The 25,344-nt window shown below is 56.5% G+C and overlaps 1 protein-coding gene across 5 annotated transcripts in view; it reads right to left on the bottom strand.

Annotated features, from left to right (window-relative positions):
* TSNARE1 (t-SNARE domain containing 1) overlaps nucleotides 1–25,344 on the bottom strand; it is a 118,809-nt gene that overhangs the window by 16,348 nt on the left and 77,117 nt on the right. For 2 of the 5 annotated variants that reach the window (XM_055545682.1, XM_055545684.1), the window contains one exon: nucleotides 24,762–24,844. The exons of 1 other annotated variant lie outside the window; for it this stretch is intronic. In XM_055545682.1, the coding sequence (XP_055401657.1) occupies nucleotides 24,762–24,844 (83 nt within the window). Of the gene's footprint in view, nucleotides 1–21,030; nucleotides 22,133–24,761; nucleotides 24,845–25,344 lie in introns of those variants that run through there. 2 more of the 5 variants (XM_055545679.1, XM_055545680.1) reach the window with 1 other exon arrangement.

The raw sequence follows: 25,344 nt of genomic DNA, 5'->3' as shown, positions 1-25,344 counted from the left end.
CAAAAGAATTATTCAAAATCGGAGCCATTTGGATGGATGGGTGTGGAACGGATTGTTTCTTAAGTGTGAGCATCACAAACACCGTGTTTTCTAAGTGGATTACAGATTCTGTAATTATTGAAACATTCGGCTGGGGGGAAATTCCACAACTGTGACTTTTGAGTCGGGGACTCTGTGTCTCAGGACGGGGGCTCAGGAGCACTCGTCCTGAAGATGGAACCCGAGGGTGGCTGAGAGCTCCCGGCTTGTCTGCTGCTCTGGCAGAGGCTGAGGTCCCCATGCCAGGCAAGGTCCTGCACGGGACATGGGCCTGTCCGCTAGGGCCTGAACCATCCACGTCCACCCTCCGGCTGACTCACATCCTGACCTGAAGGCTGGGTCCAGTACCTCCGGGGATGGAGCCCCACGCCATGCCTGCACACCACCCCCCACATCAGAACTGGTGAGCTGGGCTCCCTCCCCCAGCAGCACCTGGGAAGGAGCAGTCATTGAGTCATCCGAGGGGGGCTGGTCTTCCAGGAACTCTCTGCTTCAGAGAGCAACCCCGAAGAACTGGGCAGGAGAATCAAGTAAGCAGGGCTGAGACGTCCAGCAGTCAGCTCGGTCCCCACCTCCTGCAGGGAGGGAGGCCAGACCCCACCGACGTGGTTACGGATGATGCAGAAGGGCCGTGGCGGTGGGCAAGTAGAATTCAACGCTCTCTGGATGAGAAACCCCCAACTCCAACTCAGTCAAGCCACGGACTCGGCATCAAACATCATCAAATGAGGAAGGCAGCAGCATCAGGAAACAGATTAGACCACCGAGACTGTAAAAACCCAGGGCAACGTACGGGTAAACGTCTAAAGAATGAAGAATACGGTCATTGAGAGGCAACCAGGGACTATTGAGAACGAACAGAAGATCTGGAAAAGAAATGAACTTCTGGAAAGAAACACGGTTTTTGAAGTGAAAGACTTAGCTGACAAGTTCAGCAGAAGACGTGACCCAGCCTAAATCAGAGAGACGCATCTGAGTGAACTAGCCGTCATCCCAGGGGGAAGCAGACTGGAAAGCAGGAAGGAGATGGTCCAGGCTACAGAGACGGCAGGAGGCCTCTAAGCCAGGCCCCGCTGACGACGGGCCTGCAGGGAGCACGGGGACAGGCCTACGTAAGGGGTGACGGCCGCGGTCTCCCAGGTCCACACAGGCGTCCACTGACCCAACAGCCATAAAGCAGAAGGGGAGAAGTCCATATCTGGACGTACCTTGGGAAAACCATAAATTCTAAATACAAAGACAAGCTCTTCAATTGGCCAGAGGGAAAAAAAAACAAACAGATCCCCAAAAATAAGAAGAAGAAGAAGGCAGGAGGACAGTCAGGAAACACCTTGGTAGCCGAATGGAGCCAGCTGGCACCGGACGGAACTCCTGACAGCAACACCCCATGTGAAGACGTGGGCAATGCGGCAACAAAGACAAATAGAACCCGTCCACGTGGAACTTCCCTGGGGGTCCAGCGGTTAGGACTCTGCACTTCCAATGCAGAGGACACTGCTTTGATCCCTGGTCTGGGAACTAAGATCCCATATGCCTTGTGGCTAAAAAAAACAAAAAGAAACTGTCTACATGATCACCAAGACTGGTCCCAAAAAGTGACTTCAGGAAGGAGAAAGAGCCCAGAAGATCTGAGATAAAAAGAGCCACTGGTGCCCAGTACATGACACAGTGGATCCTCACTCACACCAGCTGCAAAAATCACAGCATCCCACCGGGGAGTCTGTGAAAAAAAGAACTGAGGATGTTGGGGGTCCAAGGCAGGGGCCTGAGCTCACACATCCATCGGCTCCATGTGTCCATCAGGAAGGGGCAGCAGTCATGTCTGCCTTTAGACTTTGCAGCCAGATCGCAAGGGAAACAAATGAAAGATGGAAATAAACTGCAAGAAAAAAAGGAACTAATTTCTAAACACTCCATGGATTAAAGAGATGCGACTAAACCCAACAAACAAAACTGGTTTAGAATCCTGGAGGTTAAGAACATTATTGGAATCATCGCTGACACCTGAATGGAGTCAATGATTCGATAGTCACATCTGATGAGTGTTGATTTACTGGTTTGATGGCTATCCAGAAGCACCTCCTGGCCTTCAGTAATTCCATGCTGAGGTATTATGGAGCAACATTGTGGTGTAAGTGATTCTCAGGACAAAGAAGTGCCAAAGACTGGGGAGCATGGCTTAAAGAGATGCAGGAACTCTGAGTCCTAGCTCTGCAACATTCATGTAAATACGCAATCTCTATCAAAATAAAAAGTTTACAACTTAGAACTAAAAAAGCAGTTTTCAAAAATAAAGATAAGTGGAAATCAAAAAGTAAGATGAGAGAAACGAGGGCTAATACATCAGCCGTGGCTGAAGCTCAGTCAGGACAAGAGCTAGACTGTCACTATGGATTTTCAAATCCAGCTCAATGTAGTTTACGAGCAACATATCAAAAGCATAAAAGAATAGGAAAATATATTGTGAGAGCATTAATCAAAAGGAAGCAGAAATAGACCCATTGAGAGCAGACAAAATGGGTTTTAAGATAAAAGGCATCATGTGGGATAGGAAAGGTCACTTCGTAACGCTGAGTTTCAATTTACCAAGATGATACACCCACCCTAAACTCGTATGCAACCCAGAAGAAAAGAGCCATAGAATATATAAAGCAAACACTTATAGAGCTACAGGGAGAAATTTCCAAATCTAGCAATGTGGTATAAGATTTCAACAGACTTCTCTCAATTCATGATGTCAGGCAGACCACAAAAGGGAAAGATACAGACTATCTGAATTACCTAGCTTGGTTTATTGGACACTAATAGAACTTTCCATGTCTGTGTATTTAAAGAATGCACATTCTTCTCTCATACACAGGGAATATTTGCAGAATTGGAAAGCTCTAAGCCATAAAGAAAGTCTTAACAAATTTCACATAAAAGAAATCCTCTAAACAAAATGCGACTATTAGAAGATAATAGAAAAGAGCAAATTTAAAATCCCCATGGATTTAGAAATCCTACCATTCATTTCTAAATAACTCATGGGTCAGAGAAAAAAATCATAATAGATAAACTATTTTAAATTGAACGATAATGGATATATGATATACCACTACGTGGAGCCACAGTAACCATGGCCCTTTAAGGGGGGTTGTAGACTCAAAATGCTGATGTCAGAAAACAAGAGAAGGGCTGCAACCGCATGGGCTGAGCACCAGGCTGTAGACGCTGGGAGGAAGAGCAGCCACACAGGCAGAGAAAGAGAACCAGGAGATGGAACAGCACAAGAGAGAACAAAGGACCAGCATCTGGAAAGAGCGATCAGGGCAAAAAGGAACTGGACCGATAAAGTAGGAATGAGAGAGCTACAGACCGCAGATGGACCGGACACTGTGCAGTAATTAACAAGCTTATTAGCACCTGGAGCCTCCACGCCGAAAAATCGAGACAAGTGGATAGACTCTTAAAACAGGTAGCTTACCAAAAGAGTCGAGAATAAGAAAGAACCTGAATGGTCTGTGAGCACTCTGAGAACTCAGAGAACAGAGGAGACAGGGCGAGAACACACCCCTAAGCTTCATATGAAGCAGACACAGACGTGCCACTAAAACGGGACAAGATCATCACGGGCAGGGGCGTGCAGAGGCCACACAGGAGCGACAGTCCCAAACAGACCAGCAGCGAGAGCGAGCCCACATCACCATCAGTTGCTGGTATCACTCACTCCGCTGAGAACGCAAGAAGAGCGACACGCACCAAGTTAACAGAGCAAAAGAAAAACAAATAATCATCTTAACAGATAAATATATACACGATGTAATTGGACACCCAGCCCTTACTTTTTCTAAAAAAGCTCTTGTTGAGCCCTTAGCAAATATCCTTCATCTGACAAAGAGTACAATAAATCTAAAATTAACATTCTTCACAGGCTAAGGTTGCAAGCATTCCTTTTTAAAACTAGGAACCAAACAAGGAAGCCCATTTTCCCTCCTTCTAAGTCAGGACTCACCAGGGCTCCCTGCCTACACAGAGATCAGGAAAGAGAAATTAAAAGGCATCAGGATGGAAGAAATAAAGCTGTTATTATCGATAATAACAGGATTATCTTCAAAGGAAACCTAACAGAATCCTTAGGCAAAGTATGAGAAATAATTAGACATTAACATCTGGCTGAACATAGACTCAATTCACAAAAATCACACACATTTCTACATACCAGCAACATGCTGGTACATGTACCATTTATAGAAGCAAACAAACAAATATGTTTAGGTATATACCTCTTAAAAGATATGATATTTATGTATATGGAGACAGTCATTGTTTAAATGTATTTTAAAACACTTTAAAAGACATAAATAGATACACACTGTGGGCTTCCCTGGTGGCTCAGAGGTTAAAAGCGTCTGCCTGCAATGTGGGAAACCTGGGTTCGATCCCTGGGTCGGGAAGATCCCCCGAAGAAGGAAATGGCAACCCACTCCAGTATTCCTGCCTGGAGAATCCCATGGACGGAGGAGCTTGGTGGGCTTCAGTCCACGCAGTAGCAAAGGGCCGGACACGACTGAGCGACTTCTCCTTTTTTAGATACACTGTATTCACAGACGGGAGTCCCCGTACCATGAGGATATCAGTTCCCAACTGGAGCCACAGGGGCAATGCAATTCCAATAAAGATTGCTGCCTTGGTTGTTTATGGACACGGACGAGATTCCAAAACATACACAGGAGTGCAAAGGGCCAGGGAGACCGAGGGCAGTGCTAGAAATAATAAGGGTGGGTCCACCTGCCAGGGAGCGTCGCTCAGCACAAAAGCGGAGATATGAGCACAGGGAGGCCGTGATGTGGGAAGAGGCTCGGCAGGACCAGAAGGGACCACGCGGAGCCTGCACGGGACTGGGAGCAGGGCCGAGACACGAGGAGGGGTGTTCAGACGTGGTGAAGGCAACTGAACCCCAGAGCTGGAACGTAAGAGGCAGTTGGAGGTCTGCAGAAAGAAAGAAGAACCCCTCCCGGACACGGGGTGTGGGGGACCCAGGAGTGGGCACGGACCCCCGTTGTCCTCAGGAGACTCCGCGAGGCGGGGAGAGTGGTGATGTTGGCGGCGGGGCCGGGCGCACAGAGCAGTGCCGCCCAGGTTGGAGCGCGCACACGTGTGCATACGTTCCGCAAATCACCGAGGAGCACAAACAAACACACCAAGTGTTTAAATGGGCAAAAGGCATGAACAGACTTCACAGCAAAGGAAACACAAATATAAACATACAAAAATTCCAACTGCGTGAGTAATCAAGAAAATGCAAATGAGGACCACAATTACACACGATCTCACTCCCACCAGACTGGCCGAGATTAGAGAAGCTGACGATATCCAACACTGCGGGCAGAGCCCACACGGCGCTGGGGGGAGTGTGGTGGTCAACACCCATCTGGTCAGGTTGAGCCGTCCACGTGCCTGTGACCCAGCAGCCCTGCTCCTGCGCCGTGACCCAGAAAAAGCCTTCCCCACCAAGCGCACACTCGAGGGGAGCACCTTTCCGTCCCGAGGAGAGGGGTCACGCGGCCTGTGGCAACACTCACCGTGTCACATGGGACCAGTGAGATGTGTGGGCCAGAGCCATGCACAAGCACACGGCGGGTCCTGCAAATGAGGCTGGATCAGAAAGGCAGCCAGTCCTGGGGAAGGAAGGACAGTCTGGCTTGATTTTTATGGAGATAAAAAGCAAGCGCAACTGGACAACCCACACAGAGCAGTTCGGGGGCAGCGGGTGAGCTGGGGAGGGCCCGAGCTGCCCCCTGGGCACAGGGGCCATCCCAGTGGCCTGCTGAGGGGGCTGGTGAAAACCCACCGTACCGTCACACTTTATATCATTAAGTATGTGAGGTGTACAACTTGTGCGAGTGTCAAACACTCTATTAGAAAAAGGCCATAACGATGACAGTGTGGGGGCTGGCGAGCGCTCCACAGCCAGCTAGCTGTAGCCATCGCAGCACTCAGGCCCTCCCCCAGGGCGCTGAGACCTGTCGGGGTCAGGGGAGGGCTTTGGGGGGGCGAAGATATAGGGATGCAGGAGGGCTGGATGCTCCCAGGCAGAGAAGTACAAGGAGGGCCTGGGGGGCCCCCTGGATGTGCCCCAAACCCCGGGGACCAGGGGCCCAGACCAGGCAACATCTTCCCTTGGGGGTGGACCCAGCCGCCAGGGAGAGCAGGTCCAGGAGGTGAGAAGGGAGAGCAGGTCCAGGGGGTGAGAGGGGAGAGCAGGTCCAGGGGTGAGAAGGGAGAGCAGGTCCAGGGGTGAGAAGGAAGAGCAGGTCCAGGGGTGAGAAGGAAGAGCAGGTCCAGGGGTGAGAAGGGAGAGCAGGTCCAGGGGGTGAGAAGGGAGAGCAGGTCCAGGGGTGAGAAGGGAGCAGGTCCAGGGGGTGAGAAGGGAGAAGGTTCAAACCCGGGCGGGGGGTGGGGGTGGTCACTGAGGTTAGTGTGTGTCTGTGGTGATGAATCCCCAAGTCCAGGGAATGGAGGAGCAGGGTGGTCAGTCCCCAGACCCCTAGGGAGGGCAGGCCTGGCCTGAGGCCACGAGAGGAGGGGACAATGGAAGTTGGGGTGGAGGCAGCTTGCTGGGTGTAGAGGTGCGATTCTGAGCAAGGGGAGATTTGGACCATTGCTCAAAAACGCACAGCCATTCTCTTGGGCTTCTCCCTCCCTCCCTGAAGGACCACCCACTGCAGCCCCGCCAGCCCCGCTCTGGCCTGTGAAGGGCCCAGTGGGTGCAGCATGGCAAAGGGTCACTTGCTGCTCCCAAGCAGACCCTCAAAGCTTCTGCTCAATTCTTCCACTGCTCTCATCTGCCATGAGCCTGGCAAGGGGAGGCCACCCACCAGTCTGGATTCCAGAGTCAAACACAAGAGCAAAGGCACTTCCATCCCGCTTTGGGTTGGCAACACAAGCAAGAACCAAACTCAGCCTTGGGCTCATTTATTACTGCAGCCAAACAGCCTGCGCTGACTGATACAGGGAGGAACGGGATGAGCCCTGTTTAACAAAGGGATTGGAAATCCTGCTGCTAGCCAGCCATGTGACCCTCGGTGGCCCTTGAGGCCTCTCCAGCCTCTCACCCCCTTCTCCAAAGCGGACAGCACAGCCCAGCTGGTGCCGAGGCTGGCAGCTTGGTGAGGAGTGTGTGCTGGTCTGTAACTTGGGCAGGCCCTGAGTTGACCAACCCCACCCAGAACCCTCAGGCTCGCAGCCACGTACTCCTCTCTGGTTTTCACATCTCTTCTGCCAGCAGCGAGAGTGTTCTGAGGAAGATGCAAACCCGGGGACCAGGAGAGCTCTGCACAGCTGACACCGTGCCAGGGCGAGGCTCCCTCCCCAGGGCAAGAGCAAGCTGAAATCCTCCAGGTGCCGATGCTTCCGGTGTGGGGGCATCAAGGTGGAGCGCCAGACCCCTTTCCCGGCAGACGGCAGTGCAGGCTGGACCAGCGGAAAGGGAAGCAGCCATCAACGCCGCTGGCCGTCTGCGCAGCAGAAGGCTTGCTCACGGTGACAGCACCGGGATGGCTTAACAATCCAGGATCAGAGCCGTCCCCTCGCTTTGGGTTCCTCTTCTGAGGCTTTTCATCAACCCTGTTGACAGCATTACTAATGAGCTGTCATTAGATGTTCCTGAAGCCGCGGTGAAGAACCGGGGCGGGGGTGGGGGGGAGGGAAGTGGGGAACACGGAGTCGGTGAGCCCAGGACCTCCCCGATGTGTGAGATCGGGTGGGCCACTGGGCGCTTGTGGTGAGGTAGGGGTTAGCCTAACTGCCACCCCTGCTGCTTCTGTGTGCACAAAGCTCCGACCCTGGGGCCTCAGGGAGGCACACCGGGGAAACAGGTGGAGCCTCTTAAGGGGAGGGACAGTGCTTAGTGACTGTCCTTTCCCTCCCAGGGCCCCGCAGCCTGACGAATGTGAGACACTGCCCCCTGGCCTGGGGTCTGAGCCTGTAGAGGGTGACCCGGAGTCCAGCCACCCTGCCTCTGTCCATGGTGCTGACGCTCTCGCCTGACACTGCTGCGGCCCATTCACAGGCTGGGGACACCAAGACCCGGGCACACACAGAGGGCCAGGGATGGGGTCAGACCCATCAGACTTCTCACCCACCCTCACCTCAGTCAGATTCTGAACCCAGACCTCCTGGACTCATCCGACAGTGCCCACTTGGGGCTTCTCGGGGCTCATGGTTCCCACCAGCTGAGACTGAGAAGGAGAAGCCAACCCCCCAAAAGCCACAGTCGAGAAGGAGAGCTGGGCCTCACTGTTTGGGAAGAACAGGAGGCTGGGGGCAGAGCATGGGGACCGCGGGTCCTGCTTACACCCCTCCCTGCCCCATGCGTCCGGGACAGCCAGCCAGCAGCTGCTGCCAATCAGGACACCTACCCACCCTGGGCAGGCTGCCTGGCGCCCCTGCCTGCTGAAAGCATTGGTTAGGCTGGACCGCTCCCACCCTGGAGACAGGCAGGCCCATGATTCGCCGGAGAGACCACGTCCTCAGTCCCAGCAGCCATGCTCCATGCCCATCCTTCCATCTGCAGAGCACGCGCTCGGAGGGAGAGCTTGTTTGATGTCTGGGCGGTTTGTTTGGTTTAATTTTGTTGTTCACCATCTCTGCTGTCAAGAGGTAAACAGACACGCTGCTTGTCTTCCAAGGAGGGCCGGATTAATAATGCATTGGCAGCAGGTAGAGGAGTACGGCCAGGACTCAGGCACCAGGTTTTCCATCCGGGCTAGGCCCACGACTGGCTGAGTGACCCAGGCCAAGGCTCTGAGCCTCTCTGGGCCTCTTCTCTCCTCACGGATAGTCTGAGGCTGGGGTCCTGCCCTCCACCCCCACGATGGTGCTGGTGGAGACAGTGCTCGCTGCAAGAAGGCCTGCCTGTGCTGGGTTCCCGACGGGAGTTACTGGCAGTTTTCCTGGGCAAGGGGATTCCTCCAGACAAGGACGGCTCAGAGATTGTACGAGGCCTCGTCAAAGTCACACAGCAAGTAATTAACGCAGCCAGAACTCAGGCTGGGCCAGTTCTAAGCTCCATTCCTTCCCCGGGAGGAGCTGGTCAGGACCAGCCAGCCCTGCAGGCACCCCCGTCACTTACTGTCACCACTGCCGCCATCACCCCCACACCAGGCCCAGGGGCGGCCCCAGCATCGCATCCCCATTCGGGGATCTTCCTTGCACTGGGTGCCCCCCAACCATTCCCCACACCCCAGCTGTCTCTTCTGTACAGCGGGCACACTGCCTCCTGCCTGCCCCGCAGACGGCAGACGTGAGGACTGGCTGAGTGAAGGGGGGGTGCACAGAGCTGGGACACAAGCCCCCTCCACCCTGCCCTGTGCCTCCTGCCCTGGAGGACAGCGTCTGAGCCCTCACACAGACAAGGAGCCCACACCCCTTCAGACCTGAGGCTGGCCTGGGATGGGGCTGCGGTAACAGCTGAGCCTGTTCCAGGGACAGCAATCAATTCCACGCAGATACTCCCGGCTTCTCACTGAGGGGGCTACAGTTCTGCCTCCCTCTCCCCTTCTTTCCCAGCAGAAAGCACAGGACAGCAGAGGCCTGGTCCCGTGGGCCTGGTAGCACTGAGGTTTTCAATGAAACTATCTATATCTGTTTGCGGAAGGCAGGGCCCAGCCAACTGGATTCCTCTGGGATCCAAGCCTTGGGGCTGTGGCCAGCCTCCAGATGGCCCATGTGTTCTGAGGCCTGGCTTGGAGGCCTCCCCCTCACCCCAGCCTTGCCCCTCCCTCCACTGAGGAGCTGCTCCCCCCAACCAAGCCCACCACCCTCTCCAGACCACCTCCAGCAGCTCGAGGTGATGGACAGGACAATTATTCCCTGAGCTGCCAGAGCACTTTGAAGCCCTGTCTGCACATGGCAGGTGGGGTGGGGGCTGCCCCCCCGGACCCTTGCACCCAGTCTCTCTGCGGCCATTCCCCCCCGGTTCCTCCCACTGCCAGGTCCTTCCAGCACGACACTCATCTGGTTCGGTCAGAAATCCTGAGATGCGCGGGCAAGCCTGGGCATCAGAGACCTGGATTCGAATTCTGACCCCGCCCTGTCCCCAGCCGCACGATTTGGGGCAAGTGCTGGCTTTTCCTGAGTTTCAGCCCCACATCCACAAAGCGGGCAACAGTGGCTATTTGTCACAAGAGCAGGATGAGGACCGGCCATGCTCTGGGGCTCCACATGCTGTAGCTCCATCCCCTGACCACCCTCACTGCACGGTGGGGAGCACAGCAGCTCCTCCGCAGGTGCCTGACACTCATGCTGCACTTGGCCTGTGCTGTCGGCCAGGAGGGTAGAGATGCACATGTGCCTGCCCGGGGAGCTGGAGGCCTGGGGAGGCAGGTCCCAGAGGCAGGATGACAGCGGGGTGGGGGCACAGCGGTGCAGAGGAAGGAGCGGGACCTGGGGCTGCCGTCTGCACCGAGGACAGGGTGTGTCCTGTGGTGGGGGCAGGGGCAGAGGGCCAGGAGCGCGCGCCATCCTCCCTGTGCTCCCCACCCCCACCTGCACCAACCTCCTGGCACAGCAGGGCCTCTGGAAAGGAAGGTCCCCAGGCCAATGTCACAGCCACCCTAAGTCAGGCATACTGGCAGCCCCAAAGGGCAAGGCGGCAGTGGAGGCATCGTGGAGAGCAGAGCTCCTAGGGACAGAGGCCTCCAGGGGTTGGAGGGTAAGGACACAAGTTAGGATGTCAACCCCACCTTGGGGAGGCCTCTGCAGACAACCCAAGCATCTCACAGACAGAGATCACTTTCTTCTCCCTTCTCCCAGCTTTGGTCCCAGACCTGTTGTGGAGGACTTGCTCTTATCTCCATCACCACCACTGCCACCACCACACATCACCACCATCACCATCATCACCACTATCACATCACCACCATCAACTTCACCATCACCACCACCACATCACCATCACCATCATCACTACCATTGCCACCATCACCACTATCACATCACCACCATCATCACCATGACCACTATCACATCACCACCACCAACTTCACCATCACCATCATCACCAATCATCACCATCACCACCACCACCATCATCACCACTATCACATCACCACCATCAGCAACTTCACCATTATCACCATCACCACCACCACCATCATCACCACCATCACCATCATCACCACCACCACCACCACCATCACAACCACCATCATCATCACCACCACCACCACCATCACCACCACCACCACCATCACACCACCACCACCACCACTATCACCACCACCACCACCATCATCACCACCACCATCATTACCACCACCACCATCACACCATCACCACCATCATCAACACCACCACCATCACCACCACCATCATCACCATCACATCACCACCATCATCAACTTCACCATCATCACCACCATCACCATCATCACCATCACCACCATCACCACCACCATCACCACCACCACCATCATTACCACCACCACCACCATCATCACCACCACCACCATCACACCATCACCATCATCATCAACACCACCACCATCACCACCACCATCACCACCACCATCATCACCATCACATCACCACCATCATCAACTTCACCATCATCACCACCATCACCATCACCACCATCACCACCACCACCATCACCACCATCATCACCACCACCATCATTACCACCACCACCATCATTACCACCACCACCATCACCACCACCACCATCACCACCATCATCACCACCACCATCAACTTCACCATTATCACCATCACCACCACCACCATCACCACCACCACCACCACCACCACCATCATCACCACCACCATCACCATCAAATCACCACCATCAACTTCACCAGTATCACCACCACCACCACCATCATCACCACCACCACCATCACCATCAAATCACCACCATCAACTTCACCATTATCACCATCACCACCACCATCATCACCACCACCATCACCACCACCACCATCACCACCACCACCATCATCACCATCACATCACCACCATCACCACCACCACCACCATCACCATTATATCACCACCATCATCACCATTACATCACCACCATCATCACCACCACCATCATCACCATCACATCACCACCATCATCTTCACCATTATCACCATCACCACCACCATCATCACCACCATCACCATCATCACCACCATCACCATCATCACCACCACCACCACTACCATCACCACCATCATCACCACCACCATCATCACCATCACATCACCACCACCATCAACTTCACCATTATCACCATCACCACCACCACCATCAGCACCACCACCATCACCACCACCATCATCACCACCACCACCACCACCATCACCACCACCACCATCATCACCACCACCATCATCACCATCACATCACCACAATCTTCACCATCACCACCACCACCACCACCATCACCATCACCACTATCACATCACCACCATCATCACCATCACCACTATCACATCACCACCACCAACTTCACCATCACCATCATCACCAATCACCACCATCACCATCTTCACTACCATCACCACCACCACCATCATCACCACTATCACATCACCACCATCACCATCATCACCACCATCACATCAACACCAACTTCACCATCACCATCACCACCACCACCACCACCACCATCACCACTATCACATCACCACTATCACCATTTTCACCATCACCATCACTATCACTGTCATCATCACCATCTTCATCTTCACCATCATCACCATCTTCACCATCATCACCACCACCACCATCATCACCCTCAGCATTCCCACTGTGTCAGTCAGCTCAGGTGCCTGTAACAAAATACTATAGTCCACACCACCATCACGACCATCACTACCATTACCACCACCACCACATTCCTCACCACCATCACCATCACCATCACCACCACCACCATCACCACCACCACCACCACCACCATCGGAACAAGTCACCGTGTTAAGTGCTCCCCAGGCAACCAGCATTACCAGTTTGTGTTTTACAGCCAAGGAAAACAAAGAGCAGAGAGACTCAGCGATGTGCTAAGTCATACACGGGTAGTCACTGCAGAACTGGTACTAGAACCCAGTCTGTTGGACTCCAGGGACCGTCCTCACATTACAGAAGCAGCAGTGTCCCCTAGTCAGCCCGGCTTCTGAAGAAAGGGGTTCTTGCTATGCATGCGGACAGGATGCTGGGCTGATCTGGTTCTCCAGAACCCCATTTCCCTGGGCCTCTCCTGGGTACTGGAAGGGAGGCAGGCTCATTTGCATTCAATTTGCATACAGCTGCTGAAAATGAGCCCAAATTCCCTACCACTTCAAAACTGCATTGTTTCTGCCTTGAAAGGGACCTTCCCACGCACACAGCCATCCCCGTCACCCCACCGAGGGGCGGTGTCCCCTCGTCACCTCTCCGGAGGAGCCAATTCCCCACTCCTAGCCCAGCCCCCACCCGGGGGTGACCACAGCCTTAGCCTCCTTCCTCCTTCCTCTCCAGGGGCTACAGGTCCCCACAGCCCTCCCCACAACACAGCGGGCAGGGGCAGGGGCAGGAAGGTCCTGCAGAGGAGACGCTGGGGCCACTGGCATGAGCCGGAGTCCTCTGTGAGCCCGGCACCCCGGACAGCCAGCCGGTCAGTCAACACCAGGACTGGGCCGGACGTCAGGCACTGCCTCCGGGAGCCTCCTACCTCCTCCAGACCATCATCTTTCTGTGGGACCCCTGGCCCCTCATCTGCCCACCCTGCCCTCAGATGCTCAGCTTGGGACTGTCAGCCCAGGAGGAAGCTCTGTTAGAAGGGCCGCCTGGAGGCTGGGGGTCAGGGGCGCTGTGGACAGGGCCTGGGCTCTCTGCAGACCCACTCTGGAGAGGGCCTGTCTGACCAGGGGCCGGGAGCTGTGAGCTGCAGGCCGGCGCCCTGCCTCCTCCTGGGGCAGGGTGGTAAGTGCAGAGGCTGGAGGCCTGGCCCCGGGCGTCCAGCTCTTCCTCTGCCCAGAGTCCAACTCTCTCTTCTGCCTCCTGCAGACCAGCTGCCTCCTGGAGAAGCTCTTCTGCACACCTGGCGCCCCATCCAGGAAGTGGACCACGCCTATCTCCGGGCTCCCAACTCTGTCCAGGAGGCAAGCTAGGGGCACACACCTCTGCACACCAGTGCACAGGCACATACAACACACACGTGAACACACATAAACTCCATGCACAGCACAACATGCCTGAGCACACGCACACAACGGGCGCCACCCGAGGGCCTGCCCACCCCCGTGCCCCCCCCCGGGTTGTGAGCAGCGCTGGCTGTGTGTCTTGGAGTCTTGGACGAGCCTTCACCATCTGGCCTCATGGGGTTCATCTGAGCAGGGGTTGAGACTCTTCTCATCTTGGGGGCTCAAAGGTACCCCTCAGGGTTGGAGGGAAGCAGGAAGCAGGCACTTCTAGCTTAAGACAGTCCCACCACCCCTCAGGGGCTTCCCAGGTGGCTCAGTGGTAAAGAATCCACCGGCCAGTGCAGGAGACAAAAGAGACAGGGGCTCAAACCCTGCATCAGGAAGATCCCCTGGAGAAGGAAATGGCAACCCACTCCAGTATTCTTGCCTGGAGAATTCCAGGGACAGAGGAGCCTGACAGGCTACAGTCCATGGGGTTACAGAGTCAGACATGACTGAGTGACCGAGCATTGCACGTACCGCCCTGAGACACTTCCTTCCCCCTTGGGAGGCTGTGGGGATTTATCCTCCATCCAGGTCTGGCCCACGGGGCTGGCATTTCAGCCATCTCTGTAGCACTTCCTCTAAGGCCTCAAGGACATCCCTGACCCTGGTCTACAAATCGGGGGCGTGTGCCAGGCTGACCGCCAGCGCCCGGCTGGACTCCTACACTCAAAGGGAGCTCTACTCGTGAGATTAGTGCAGCAGGAAGAACTCGGGAGGGGGTCCCAAATCAGGGCTGAGCCCACCCCCAAGAACAGGCTCACCTCCCCTGAGCAGACTTCTTCCCGGGTCAAAAAAGGGTGAGCGGGCCTCGCTGGGAGAGGCCCACAGGAGCTCAAGGCTGCAGTCGCCCACATTGGGCCCCAGGAAATAAGCTACTCCCTCCTGCCTGTGGGCTCCAACTGCCCCCCACCCAGGTCTGGTCCCCACGCCTGTCGGAGAGCTGGGGCGGGGGGGGGGGGTTCGGTGGCGGGTAGGGACAGCCCACAGAGTCGCGCTGAAGTTAGGCCACAGGCTTGAACGCAGACCCACCCAACCTGAAGCTGCTCCGAGTTGCCAAGGACACGGGGGCAGGTGGGGCACAGCGGGGTGCAGGGCTCCCCAGTTTCTCTGTACTATGCCCGTGACCTCTGCCCATCCACCCAGGCGCAGTGAGCCCAGTAATGAGCAGACAGGTTTAAATGTTTGCTGGGGTTCTGTCTCTGCTGGCGATCACTTCGAGAGGGACTGGAGGAGCAAACAGAGCAGGGTGGGAAAGGGCCCGGCCTGGGGCCCAGACCAAGGCCCAAGTGAGGGCCACTCTCCCGCCCCCAGCTCTGTGGCCCCGCCAGCTGTCCCTCCCCGCACCTGGAACCCAACTCACATTTACATTTCTCAGCAGACGGCAGGGAGAATCTATAACAATGCGATTATGAGAATGAGATTCTCCAGTGTTCTCGGTACCCAGGGGCTCGGGCCTTGGCAAATCCAATCGCTGCTTATTTACCCAGCTCACCTCCAAATTAAAAGGCAGCTTCCCCTCCCCCAGGGTGGGCTCCCAGCCCGGCCAGGGCAGCAGGGCTCACACCCACTGCCCGGGCGAGGCCTCATGGCTCTCAGGTCACTGGGGACAGGACAGAGGGCTCCGGCTTGGGAGTCCCTCCTCGTTCTCCCTGGAGGCTCCGGGCCTGGGCCAGGCTTCCCGGAGGGCCCTTCGCGAGTCCTGCCCTTTGCTGGACTCGGATGAGTTCAGGTGCCCTCGCTCCTCAGGCCTGCAGCGGACACCGGGCCCGGCCTACTGGAGACCTCCCTTCTTTCTGCACCTCTAATCTTCCTGATCAGAACCACGCCCGTTTTGCCTCCCGGTGCCTCTGATGCCCTGGCCTTGTCCACACCTGGGCAGCCAGGAGGTGCAGGAGCCACGCGGTGTGTGCTGACCAAGCACGGGCTCGTGCTGAGCACTGTCCTGGGGGCCGGGGCACCCAGAGCCCAGCCTCGTGGAGGTCACCTGCCCAGGAGGACAAGGACTCCCAGGGCACGTGTGCAGGCGTGTGGCTGGGAGGGTGAGAGGGATCGAGGATGCCTCTGAGGAGCACATGTCTGAGTGAAGACCTTCAGGGAAGGGGCAGTGAGGACGTGGAAAGCATGCAGGACAGGAGGTAGGGAGGCCAACCTCCGCTGAGCACCCAGGAACCAGGACAGGCATTCTCGCTGTCTGCTGCCCATCAAGGGCGGGGGACAAGGGAGCTGTTCTCAGCTCAGCATTGTCCATCATCTGCCCCCAGAAGCAGCACCCTGGGTGGGGGTGGGAGGACATTATTTTCCCCAAAGCCACTGGGTGCTTCCGGGTTTCCTGCTAAACCACCAAAAGGCAGGCCACAGGGCTCAGCATGGTCAGCGCATGCTGTGCTCCAATGGTCTGTGTCCACGAGACAGACAGGCCTGTGATGTCCCTCTCCTGAATGTATGTCATCTCTGATTCGACCTACTGTTACAGATTTAGGAATTTCCCTTTTTCCTGTGGTCCAGGAGCATTTGTACAAGACTGGATCTCTGCTCTGAAAGTTGGTTAGAACATACATCAAAGGCCAGTCTCCACAGTGGAGGGGGCTCTTCCTGACCCATTCCATTTCTTTAATGGTTACAAGGACCACCAATCCTTTTACCCTTTAGTTGGTGTTGACAAATTGTACTTTTCTAGAAATCGGTCCATTTGCCCGTTTCCAAACTTGTTGGCCTAGGCCTACTCACAGAATTCTCTCATTACTTTGGAATATCTGTTCCTTCAATGTGCGATCAACCTTACCAGTGGTTTGTCCATTTTCATGGTCTTTTCAAAGAGCCAGCCCTTGTTGTTCTCATTCAGTTGCTCTGTCGTGTCCGACTCTTTGAGACTACATGGACTGCAGCACGCCAGGCTTCCCTGTCCTTCACTAGCACCTGGAGTTTGCTCAGATTCACGCCCATTGAGTCGGTGATGCCATCCAACTGTCTCATCCTCTGTCGCCACCTTCTCCTCTTGCTCTCAATTTTTCCCAGCATCAGGGTCTTTTCCGCTAAGTCAGCTCTTCACATCAGGTGGCCAAAGTATTGGAGCGTCAGTAATAAATTCTGCTTTGTCTCTATAATCTTCTTCTTTCTAATTTCTCAGGGTTTATTCTGCAGTCATTTTACTCTTATTTAATGTCTTTTTAATATCTTAATTCATTAATTTCCAGCCTTTCTCTTTTTGTTGTATAAGCATTTAAGGCTATTAATTTCCTTTGAAGTACCCCCACAGATTTTGACATGCAGTATTTTCATTATTATTCAATTATGTATTTTTACATATCCGCTAATGATTTATTCTTTTTCGATCTCCCAATTATTTAGAACTGTTTAAAATATTTCCCAACATACAAGGAAATTTTTCTTTATTTTTGTGCTGATGCTATCTAATGAGAGGATTTTCCTAATTGCATTTTTGAATAATTGCAGTGTTTCACCCATTTACTGATCCTTTGAAGTTTGCTGACACTTGGTCTTCGACCTAAGTCATGATCAAAATCCAGGCGTCCTGGAGAAGACTGGGTGTTATCTGCTGAGTGTTACTTGTTTGAGGGTCTGGTGAGTCAGCTGCTGGTTATCAGTGAAACCTGCACCATCTTAACCAATTCCTGCTCTGTGCCCATGCTGACACCTTCCACTCTCAGGATGGACTCCCTCTGCAGGCAGGCAGTTCCGGCTTTACCCATCCATTTGGAGCTTGTTTTAAGTGTACAGAGATGCAGGATTTTTTGTCTTTCTGAAGAGCTGAACCGGCCATGCTGTCCTGTTTAATATATTGACATTTACTTATATGAGTGATGTTGATAGGGCTAGCCCCTCACGCTCTTCCCAGCTCTGACTGCCATGTCTTTCTCTACACTTTCTCACCTTCTTGTCCTTATGTTTCACTGGATTAGTTTTAAATGGCAAAGAGATGTTTTTTCCTACACTCTGTTGAGTCTCGATGTTTAATGGGCTCTTTGATCCATCCACATTCCACATTAACCTGTTTACTGAATGTGATACCAAAGGTTTGCCGCGGGTTTTCTATTTATCTTATTGTCTTCTATATTATTTTAATTTCTCTTTTCCCCTTTTTTATTCAGTAATGAGTTTTGTCTGCTTAGTTGCATTCTTATTCCTTTTTTCCTATTTATGTATCTTCTTTGGTGAAGGATCTGCTCGAATCTTTTGCCCAAATTTTCTAATTCAAGTGTTTGTTTTCTTGTTGCTGGATTTAGAGAGCTCTTAATATATTCAGGATACAAGTCCTATGTCAGATATGTGATATACAAACATTTTCTCCCAGTAAGTAGCTTGCCTTTTAATTCTATTAACAGGGTCATTTGCAGAGTGTAAGTTTTTAATTTCAGTGAAGGAATCCTTGAGTTTTTAACCACATACAGCTACTAACAGGCACCAAAATTAATGTAATCACCCTTTACGACCAACACACTGTCACTGCCCCCCTGCTGTTCCGTCTTTTGGAAACACTGACCCACGCAAATCAGACAGCACACTCCAAGTCCACTGCTTGATATGAAATGGTTTCACCATCAGTCCTGTATCGACCAGCTTCCTGGCTCCCCGCCCGTGTCACACACCTTCCTCCTGGGGCCATCCTGGAGTCCGCCCGTCAGAAGCTCTTCTTGTCAAAGTCTCTTGGCAACAGACCCTCACGCTTTCAGTCCTCTTTGTCCTGAGAGGTGGCTTTGCCGGGGGCCTGATTCCAGGTGACAGTCCCTCTCTGGGCCTGGTCTCCCCACGGCCTCCACAGCTGAGCCTGTGGCTGAGCTGGTGGGGGTGGGGCTGCCGCTCTGTCCCCTGTCCTGAGCCAGCCTCCCACTCAGGGGCCGAGGTTTCCCAGCACATGGAGCCACCCGGTGCTGTGCGTGCCCCGCACCCCCGTCGGCAGGATGGCGGGTCAAGGGGTCACACACCACCTTTCTTCATTCGATTTTCTTCTCCTGGGACCCTGCCAGACCCAGGCTGGATTTCTGGTCCTCTGCACCCTTTCATCTCTCTGTCACCCTTCCCACCTTCTGAGGTCCCCTGTCATGTTGCTATTTCTCCAACTAAGCCTCAAATGTCATCTGTGACCAAGGATGCTTCCAGGCTCCCCGCCGAGTTCTTTGTTCTTAAAAGTTGTCACTGGCCTTTTCCAGACATGCTGGGTCACTTCTGATCATGTTACTACTACTCATCTTTGTGACTTCACCTCATTTTAAAAATATTCCTTAGAAACTATCTTACGTTAGGTATCTGCTTGATTCCTCCGGGGTCTGCACGGGCCAGTTACAGCTGCCTGCTGAATCAAATAACACAGACTCGGCAGCTCTAACAGAAATGCAACCCCCGCCCACCCCCGTCCTGGAGGCGGGAGGTCAGAGACGAGGGTGGACAGGCCTCTCCCCCGGCGTGTGGCTGGCCACCTCCTCCCCGGTCCTCACACAGCCATCCCCCCGCACGCATCTCTGTCCTCATTTTTTCTTCACACTGAGATGGAAGTCACCCCAGGGATCCCACTTCACCTCGATCCTTTCTAAAAGCCTCAACTTCTAACACAATCACCTGCTCAGGTCCCGGGGTGCAGACCTCTGCACCTGGCGGGCCTGAACCTGTTATTCTGCGATGCTGGCCCTCCTGCCCCCTGCAGACTACGTGACAGCTGCCCATGGGCTCACGTGATGCTTCTTCCTCCCTCTGAGGGTCCCCCAGAGGCCTGCGGGACCCTCCCCCAGCCAGAGAGACCCGTCTGCCAGGAACCCGGATCTCAGGGCTGGCCTCAGAGATGCCTCCAGCTCAGTGCTGGGGTAACTGGTGAGGTGAGGGGGGTGCAGGGAGGGGACAAGCCTGGCTATTTCGCTTCTCCCTGCAAACCAGCAAAGCCTTTATAACCACAGCTTTTTCCACATTAATCTGTTTCCCGCATGGGCTCCTAGTAAAAGTAAAGTCTCTCAGTAGTGTTCAACTCTTTGTGACCCCATGGACTGTAACTTATCACTCTCCTCCGTCCATGGGATTTTCCAGGCTAGAGCACTGGAGTGGGCTGCCATTTCCTTCTCCAGGGGATCTTCCTGACCCAAGGATTGAACCCAGGTCTCCGGCATGGCTGAAGACTCTTTACAGTCTGAACCACCCCTAACCTGCAGTTTATCCACCAAAAGCAGACCTGAGATACACCCAACCTTTGCAGGGCAGCAGGAAAGGCCACCCTGGAGAACACCCGGTGTCGTCTGACCACAGGGACGAGGAGGCTGGAAGGACGCTGGCCACGCTGCAGAGTGCTGGATGGGCCACTAAGCAACCTGGGCGCTTTTGTGGACGAGAGTTACTGACTCGCCGCTGGCTCCGCGGGGAACAGTGAAACCACGAAACATCCCTCCTTCCGTGTAGGTTCCACCCTGTGCTCAGCTCCTTCCGAGCTGGCCTGCCCCGGGAGCCTGGGGGTCAGCTCACTGTCCGGTTCCTGCCAAGATCTCAGCGTCCTACTTCCAGAAAAGGCTGTTATCACAAGTCCGGAGAAGGAGGCAAAAGGAAAGCCAGAGTGGAGCCCGGCCTCAGGGCCATAAGCGCCCCGACCACCACCGAAGCGCGTGGCCGGCCATGAGCCTGCCTCCTGGGGCTGCCCCGAAGGGCCGCCCCGTCCTAGGGTCACAGGCGAGGCAGATCGCAAGCGCAGGGAGGGCTGAGGGCTGCCTGCGGGGAAGCACAGGGGACAGACCACCACCAGGACAGACCGGTTGCATCTCATTTTCTGTCAGCATCACCCTCATCACTGTCTGCTTTCGTTTTGTTATTTTATATTTATGTAAGAAAAATATTTTTCCAAAAAAAGTCAGTAGGTATAAAATGGCACCCCACCCCAACCAGTACCAAGGAACATGTGTGCACACATATATCTCACATCATAGACATAAACAATGACCGCAGGCCCTCAGGCGTGGGTCCCTTGGGGCAAAACCAAGAAGATGCAGGGGCCCAGCCCCCACCCCAGTCTGTACACCTGCAGAGCAGCGGGGCTCCCAGGAGTCACTCCGGGGCACACACTGGGCGTCTTCTGGGTGCCCGGCTGAGGCACACTTCCAGGGTCTACGCGCCAGGTGGTGGTCTGGAGGCGCTGTGCCTGCGTGCACGTGCCGGATGGGAGGGTGGGGCTCTGCCATCCCCCACATTGTCCCTGAGCAGACCTCATTCCTGTGCTCCCTGGGGTCGCTGGGCCCACAGGCAATGGCAGGACAGAAGGGGCATGCTGGCGATGTCCCGTGTCCTCTCCGGCTCCGCCGAGGGCCCATGGGGCTCGGACCCTAGGTTTCCTCCTCCACTTTCAGGATCATCCCTGAGAAGGCCTCTGGACCGGTGCGGCTGCCCTGGGAGGCTCTGGCCTGCCTGCAACCGGTCCCGCCCCCCGGGGAGCCGCCTGGGCTGGTGGGTGAGGCGCCCCGGGCCGGGAGGGCCTCCACCAGCCTCCCAAGGGTCTGGGTGAGCGCCTCGACGCCATCGGCCAGCCGCTGGCTCTGCTCGGTCAGCCGCTCCAGCAGGAGGTTCTGCTGGGCCATCAGCGTGCTCTGCTGCTGGGACCAGGCGCTGAGCAGGGCGCCCTGCCGCCGCTGTGCGTCCAGAAGCCGCCGCTCCAGCTCCAAGGCCTCGGCCCCTGCAGCCTTCCCAGAGGGCTGGGATCCTGCCAAGGTGGGCGGTGAGAGCCGGGGGGGCCCAGGAAGTGCAGCTGCTGGGGGCGCTGAGCCCGGGGAGGCAGGCGGGGAGGGTGAGGAGGCGGCCACAGGGAAGGCTCCTCGGGGGTCCAGGGGGTCGGCTTCGGGCGGGCTTGGCCCATCCAGCGTCCGCAGGGGGAGCCACAGGCAGCCGGGGGCCTCGTCCTCCTTGTCAGCTAGCAGGGGGAGACAGGAAACATGAGCCTTCGCCAGCCAGGACTGGGGCAGTGCAGGGAGGGCCCTCAGTGCACGAGGCCCTCTGCACACACAGCGATCTCGGCCTCTCTCAGGGCCCGTGGTCAGCAGCAGCGCCCTCACAGGACGCTGAGACTCAGAGGGCAAAGGATGTCCTCCAGGGATGCTGAGAAAAAACTCCAACCTGGCGGCTCCAAGGCCAAGGTGCCACCGCTAGGTTGCCATCTGTCTGTCTGCTCACTCAAGCTGGCCATCATCTACCCACTGTCCTGTCTGTCCATCTGTCTACCTACACGTATCCAACCACACATCCATCCCTTCATCTGTCTGCCCGTTTGCTGGTCGAGCATCCACCTGTCCCTCCATCAGCCCACCTCCTTTCTTCCGTCCACCCATCCATCCGTGTGCATCTTCCCGTCCATCCACTTCATCTCTCAGCCATCTACCCATAAGCCAGCCCACACACCCAGCCATCATTCACCCACGTCTCTGTCTGTCCAGCCACATGCTTGTGCTAATCCCCTTCCAGCCCTTCAGTCCACCTGTCCATCTCTCCAACCCTCCATTCATCTGTCTGTGCAGCCAGCCATCCGCCACGTGGACGACCAGGAAGATAAGCAGAGTGGACATAACAGCAGCACTTCTCCAGGAGAAGCTGAGACCTGGACCCCTACACGCTGGACTCCAAAACCAGCTCCGCCTCTTGGGAGCCGTGTGATGTGGGACGCCCTTCTCTCCTCTGGGTCTCAAAGCCCTGTGTGCACGTGGAAGGCCAGAGGCCGAGATGCCTGTCCTGCCGACACTTCCCAGCACGCTCAGGCAGTGGGCGGGAGCCGGAGGGCTTCCTGCGTGGTGGCCACCGTGGGCTGCACCTCCTGGGCGGAGCCCCCCCTCGCCTCACCTATGGGGCAGGGTCCCACCTTGGGAGGGTAGCATCACCCCAGAGCACCGGGCCCACGCGCCTCTGGCAACAGGCAGGCCAGGTTCCAAGCCTGCTGCATCCCAGGCACGGGTGGCCGCCCGCCACCGCCTCCTCGTCCTCCTCCTCCTTCCACAGTCCAGGCTCGTGCTGATCCTTCTGACCCGGTGGCCCCTGGGGGTACGAGGGGGAGCCAGCTGCCCTGCCGACTCGTTGCTTCTCTCCTCAGATGAGACTTCGGGAGTGAGGCCCTCGGCGGGCAACGTCCAGCTCCGTATTCCCGCGGCAGAGGCCAGGCCGGGCTTCCGACAAGCCCGCCGTGCTTGTCAGTTCCGGCGGTGCCCTCTCTCTGGAGGCCTGGGGGGACCAGGCCCGGAGAGCCCGCCGTGCTTGTCAGTTCTGGCGGTGCCCTCTCTCTGGGAGGCAGGCTGTGTGGGCAGAGGGCGCCGAGCCGCCACCAGATGCCGCAGCCCTGCCCCACCCCACCCTGCAGACGCAGGCCACCCCCGGCGGCCACACCAGCTGTCACGTGCGCCCAACCCTTGCCCTGGCCGAGGAGTCAGGGGGCCCCGATGCAAAAAAGCGGCGGCCAGCAGTGGGCCCAGCGGGTGCCCCCACTATGCGCCCTTGCAGAGTCCGATGGCCTCCAGGCTCCCCACCAGGGGAGGCCTGGGGATGGAGGCTCTGCTGGGAGGGGCCGCTCTCCCCTATGGCCGGCCCCACCCTGCGCCCCTCCTCCCCAGAGGCACCCCGAGTCCCTCTCCCAGCACAGTGCTGACGTCCCAAAGCCCCCGGGGAGCACGGACAGCGTCTACCACCTCCCCGGCCCCTCCCTGGCTCCAGTGGCACGGCCCGCACAGGTCCACCCCCTGGCCGCGGCACCCTGAGCCTGCCTGGGCAGCCCCTTCCTCGGCCTCTGCCCCGGCTCCTGCTCGGCACGCCCCGGGAAGCCCTCCCTGCCTCAGCAGGCACAGGGCCCCATGTCACTGGACTGCACCATCCAGCCACCCCACCCCTAGGACGCGAGCTCTGGGGGACACAGGCTCTGAGGGCTCCGTCTCTGAGCGAGGGCCCGGCACGGAGCAGGGGGCCTGGGGGCAGGCGGCAGGTGGAGGACACTCACGGCGCCCACTTCCTGCTGGACCCAGGCCCGGCCAGGGGCTCACGGCTGTGTCGCGGCTGTGTCCCCAGAGCTGCCTGATGCCCCACCTCAAGCAAACGAAGGTCAGACATTGGTCCTTACTGCCCTGGAGCCAGCCGACACATCCCAAGCAGCGAGGCCCCGCCAGCTCCAGCCCCGCGCCTGGCCCGGGGCAGACAGGGAACCCTCTCCATAGCACCCCAGTCCAGGACAGCCGAAGCCACCGGGCCTCCTGTCGGGGCAGCCAGGTGCTACCCACTGGGCTGGGGAGCCGCAGCCCCGCCGATGCCCACGGCAGCGAGACCCACCCCTGGGAGCCGCTCACCCCTCACCCCTGCACTCTCGCTTGCTGAGCCGGGGACAGAGGCCTGGGACACAGCCTCGGTGGGGGTGCAGACGGGGCAAGCAAGGCTGACCGCCCTGGGCACGCAGCCCACACCCCTACCTCTCCCCTCCCCCATAGCAGTCGGCTTGGGTACAGAGAAGACCCTGCGGGCCTGCCCCTCCGGTGCGGGCAGGGGCGGAGGGCCATGCCCTCACACTGACTTACTTGGTGCCGGCTGGCTCCAGCGAGGAGCTCACTGGCCGCCTCTGTGTGCGAGGACGCAGCCTCAAGACCGGCTTCAATACTATCTGCAAATCAAGACAACACAAGCAATTACAGAGAGGAGACCCTCCGGTCACCCAGAGCGGGGGCGGGGGAGGCACAAACGGGGAGTCCGGCCTCCAGAGGTCAGAGGCTGCGGGGATGGGCACCGCCCACCCGCCCGGCGTGAGCCCTGGCCCGCCTGAGTGTCAGGACAGAGAGCCTGGCACTGTCTGTCCTTGGGGCCTGGCAGCCCCTCAGAATGGGTGAGTCCAAGCCGGGAACAGCTCTGCACACAGAGAGCCACCATGAAGATGGCCATCAGGGTCTGGGAACACCACTGCCCCCCAGAACACTAGCACGTGCCGGCCGCCGGCGTCCCCGCACCACGCAGCTGGTTCTGACAACCGTGCAGCTCCGAATGGGGACCAGGGGCTTCAAGCAGGGGCCTGCTGGGTGTGTCAGCAAAGCCCCCAAGACGTCACCCCAGCAACACAGCTGAGCCACCCTGGGACACCAGAAGACACCCCTCCGCGGCACCGGAGGT

Source organism: Bubalus kerabau, chromosome 14 (assembly GCF_029407905.1).
Source record: "Bubalus kerabau isolate K-KA32 ecotype Philippines breed swamp buffalo chromosome 14, PCC_UOA_SB_1v2, whole genome shotgun sequence".
Taxonomy (NCBI): domain Eukaryota; kingdom Metazoa; phylum Chordata; class Mammalia; order Artiodactyla; family Bovidae; genus Bubalus; species Bubalus kerabau.
The sequence above is the reverse complement of the archived record's forward strand: the minus strand, read 5'-3'. Positions and strand labels throughout refer to the sequence as shown.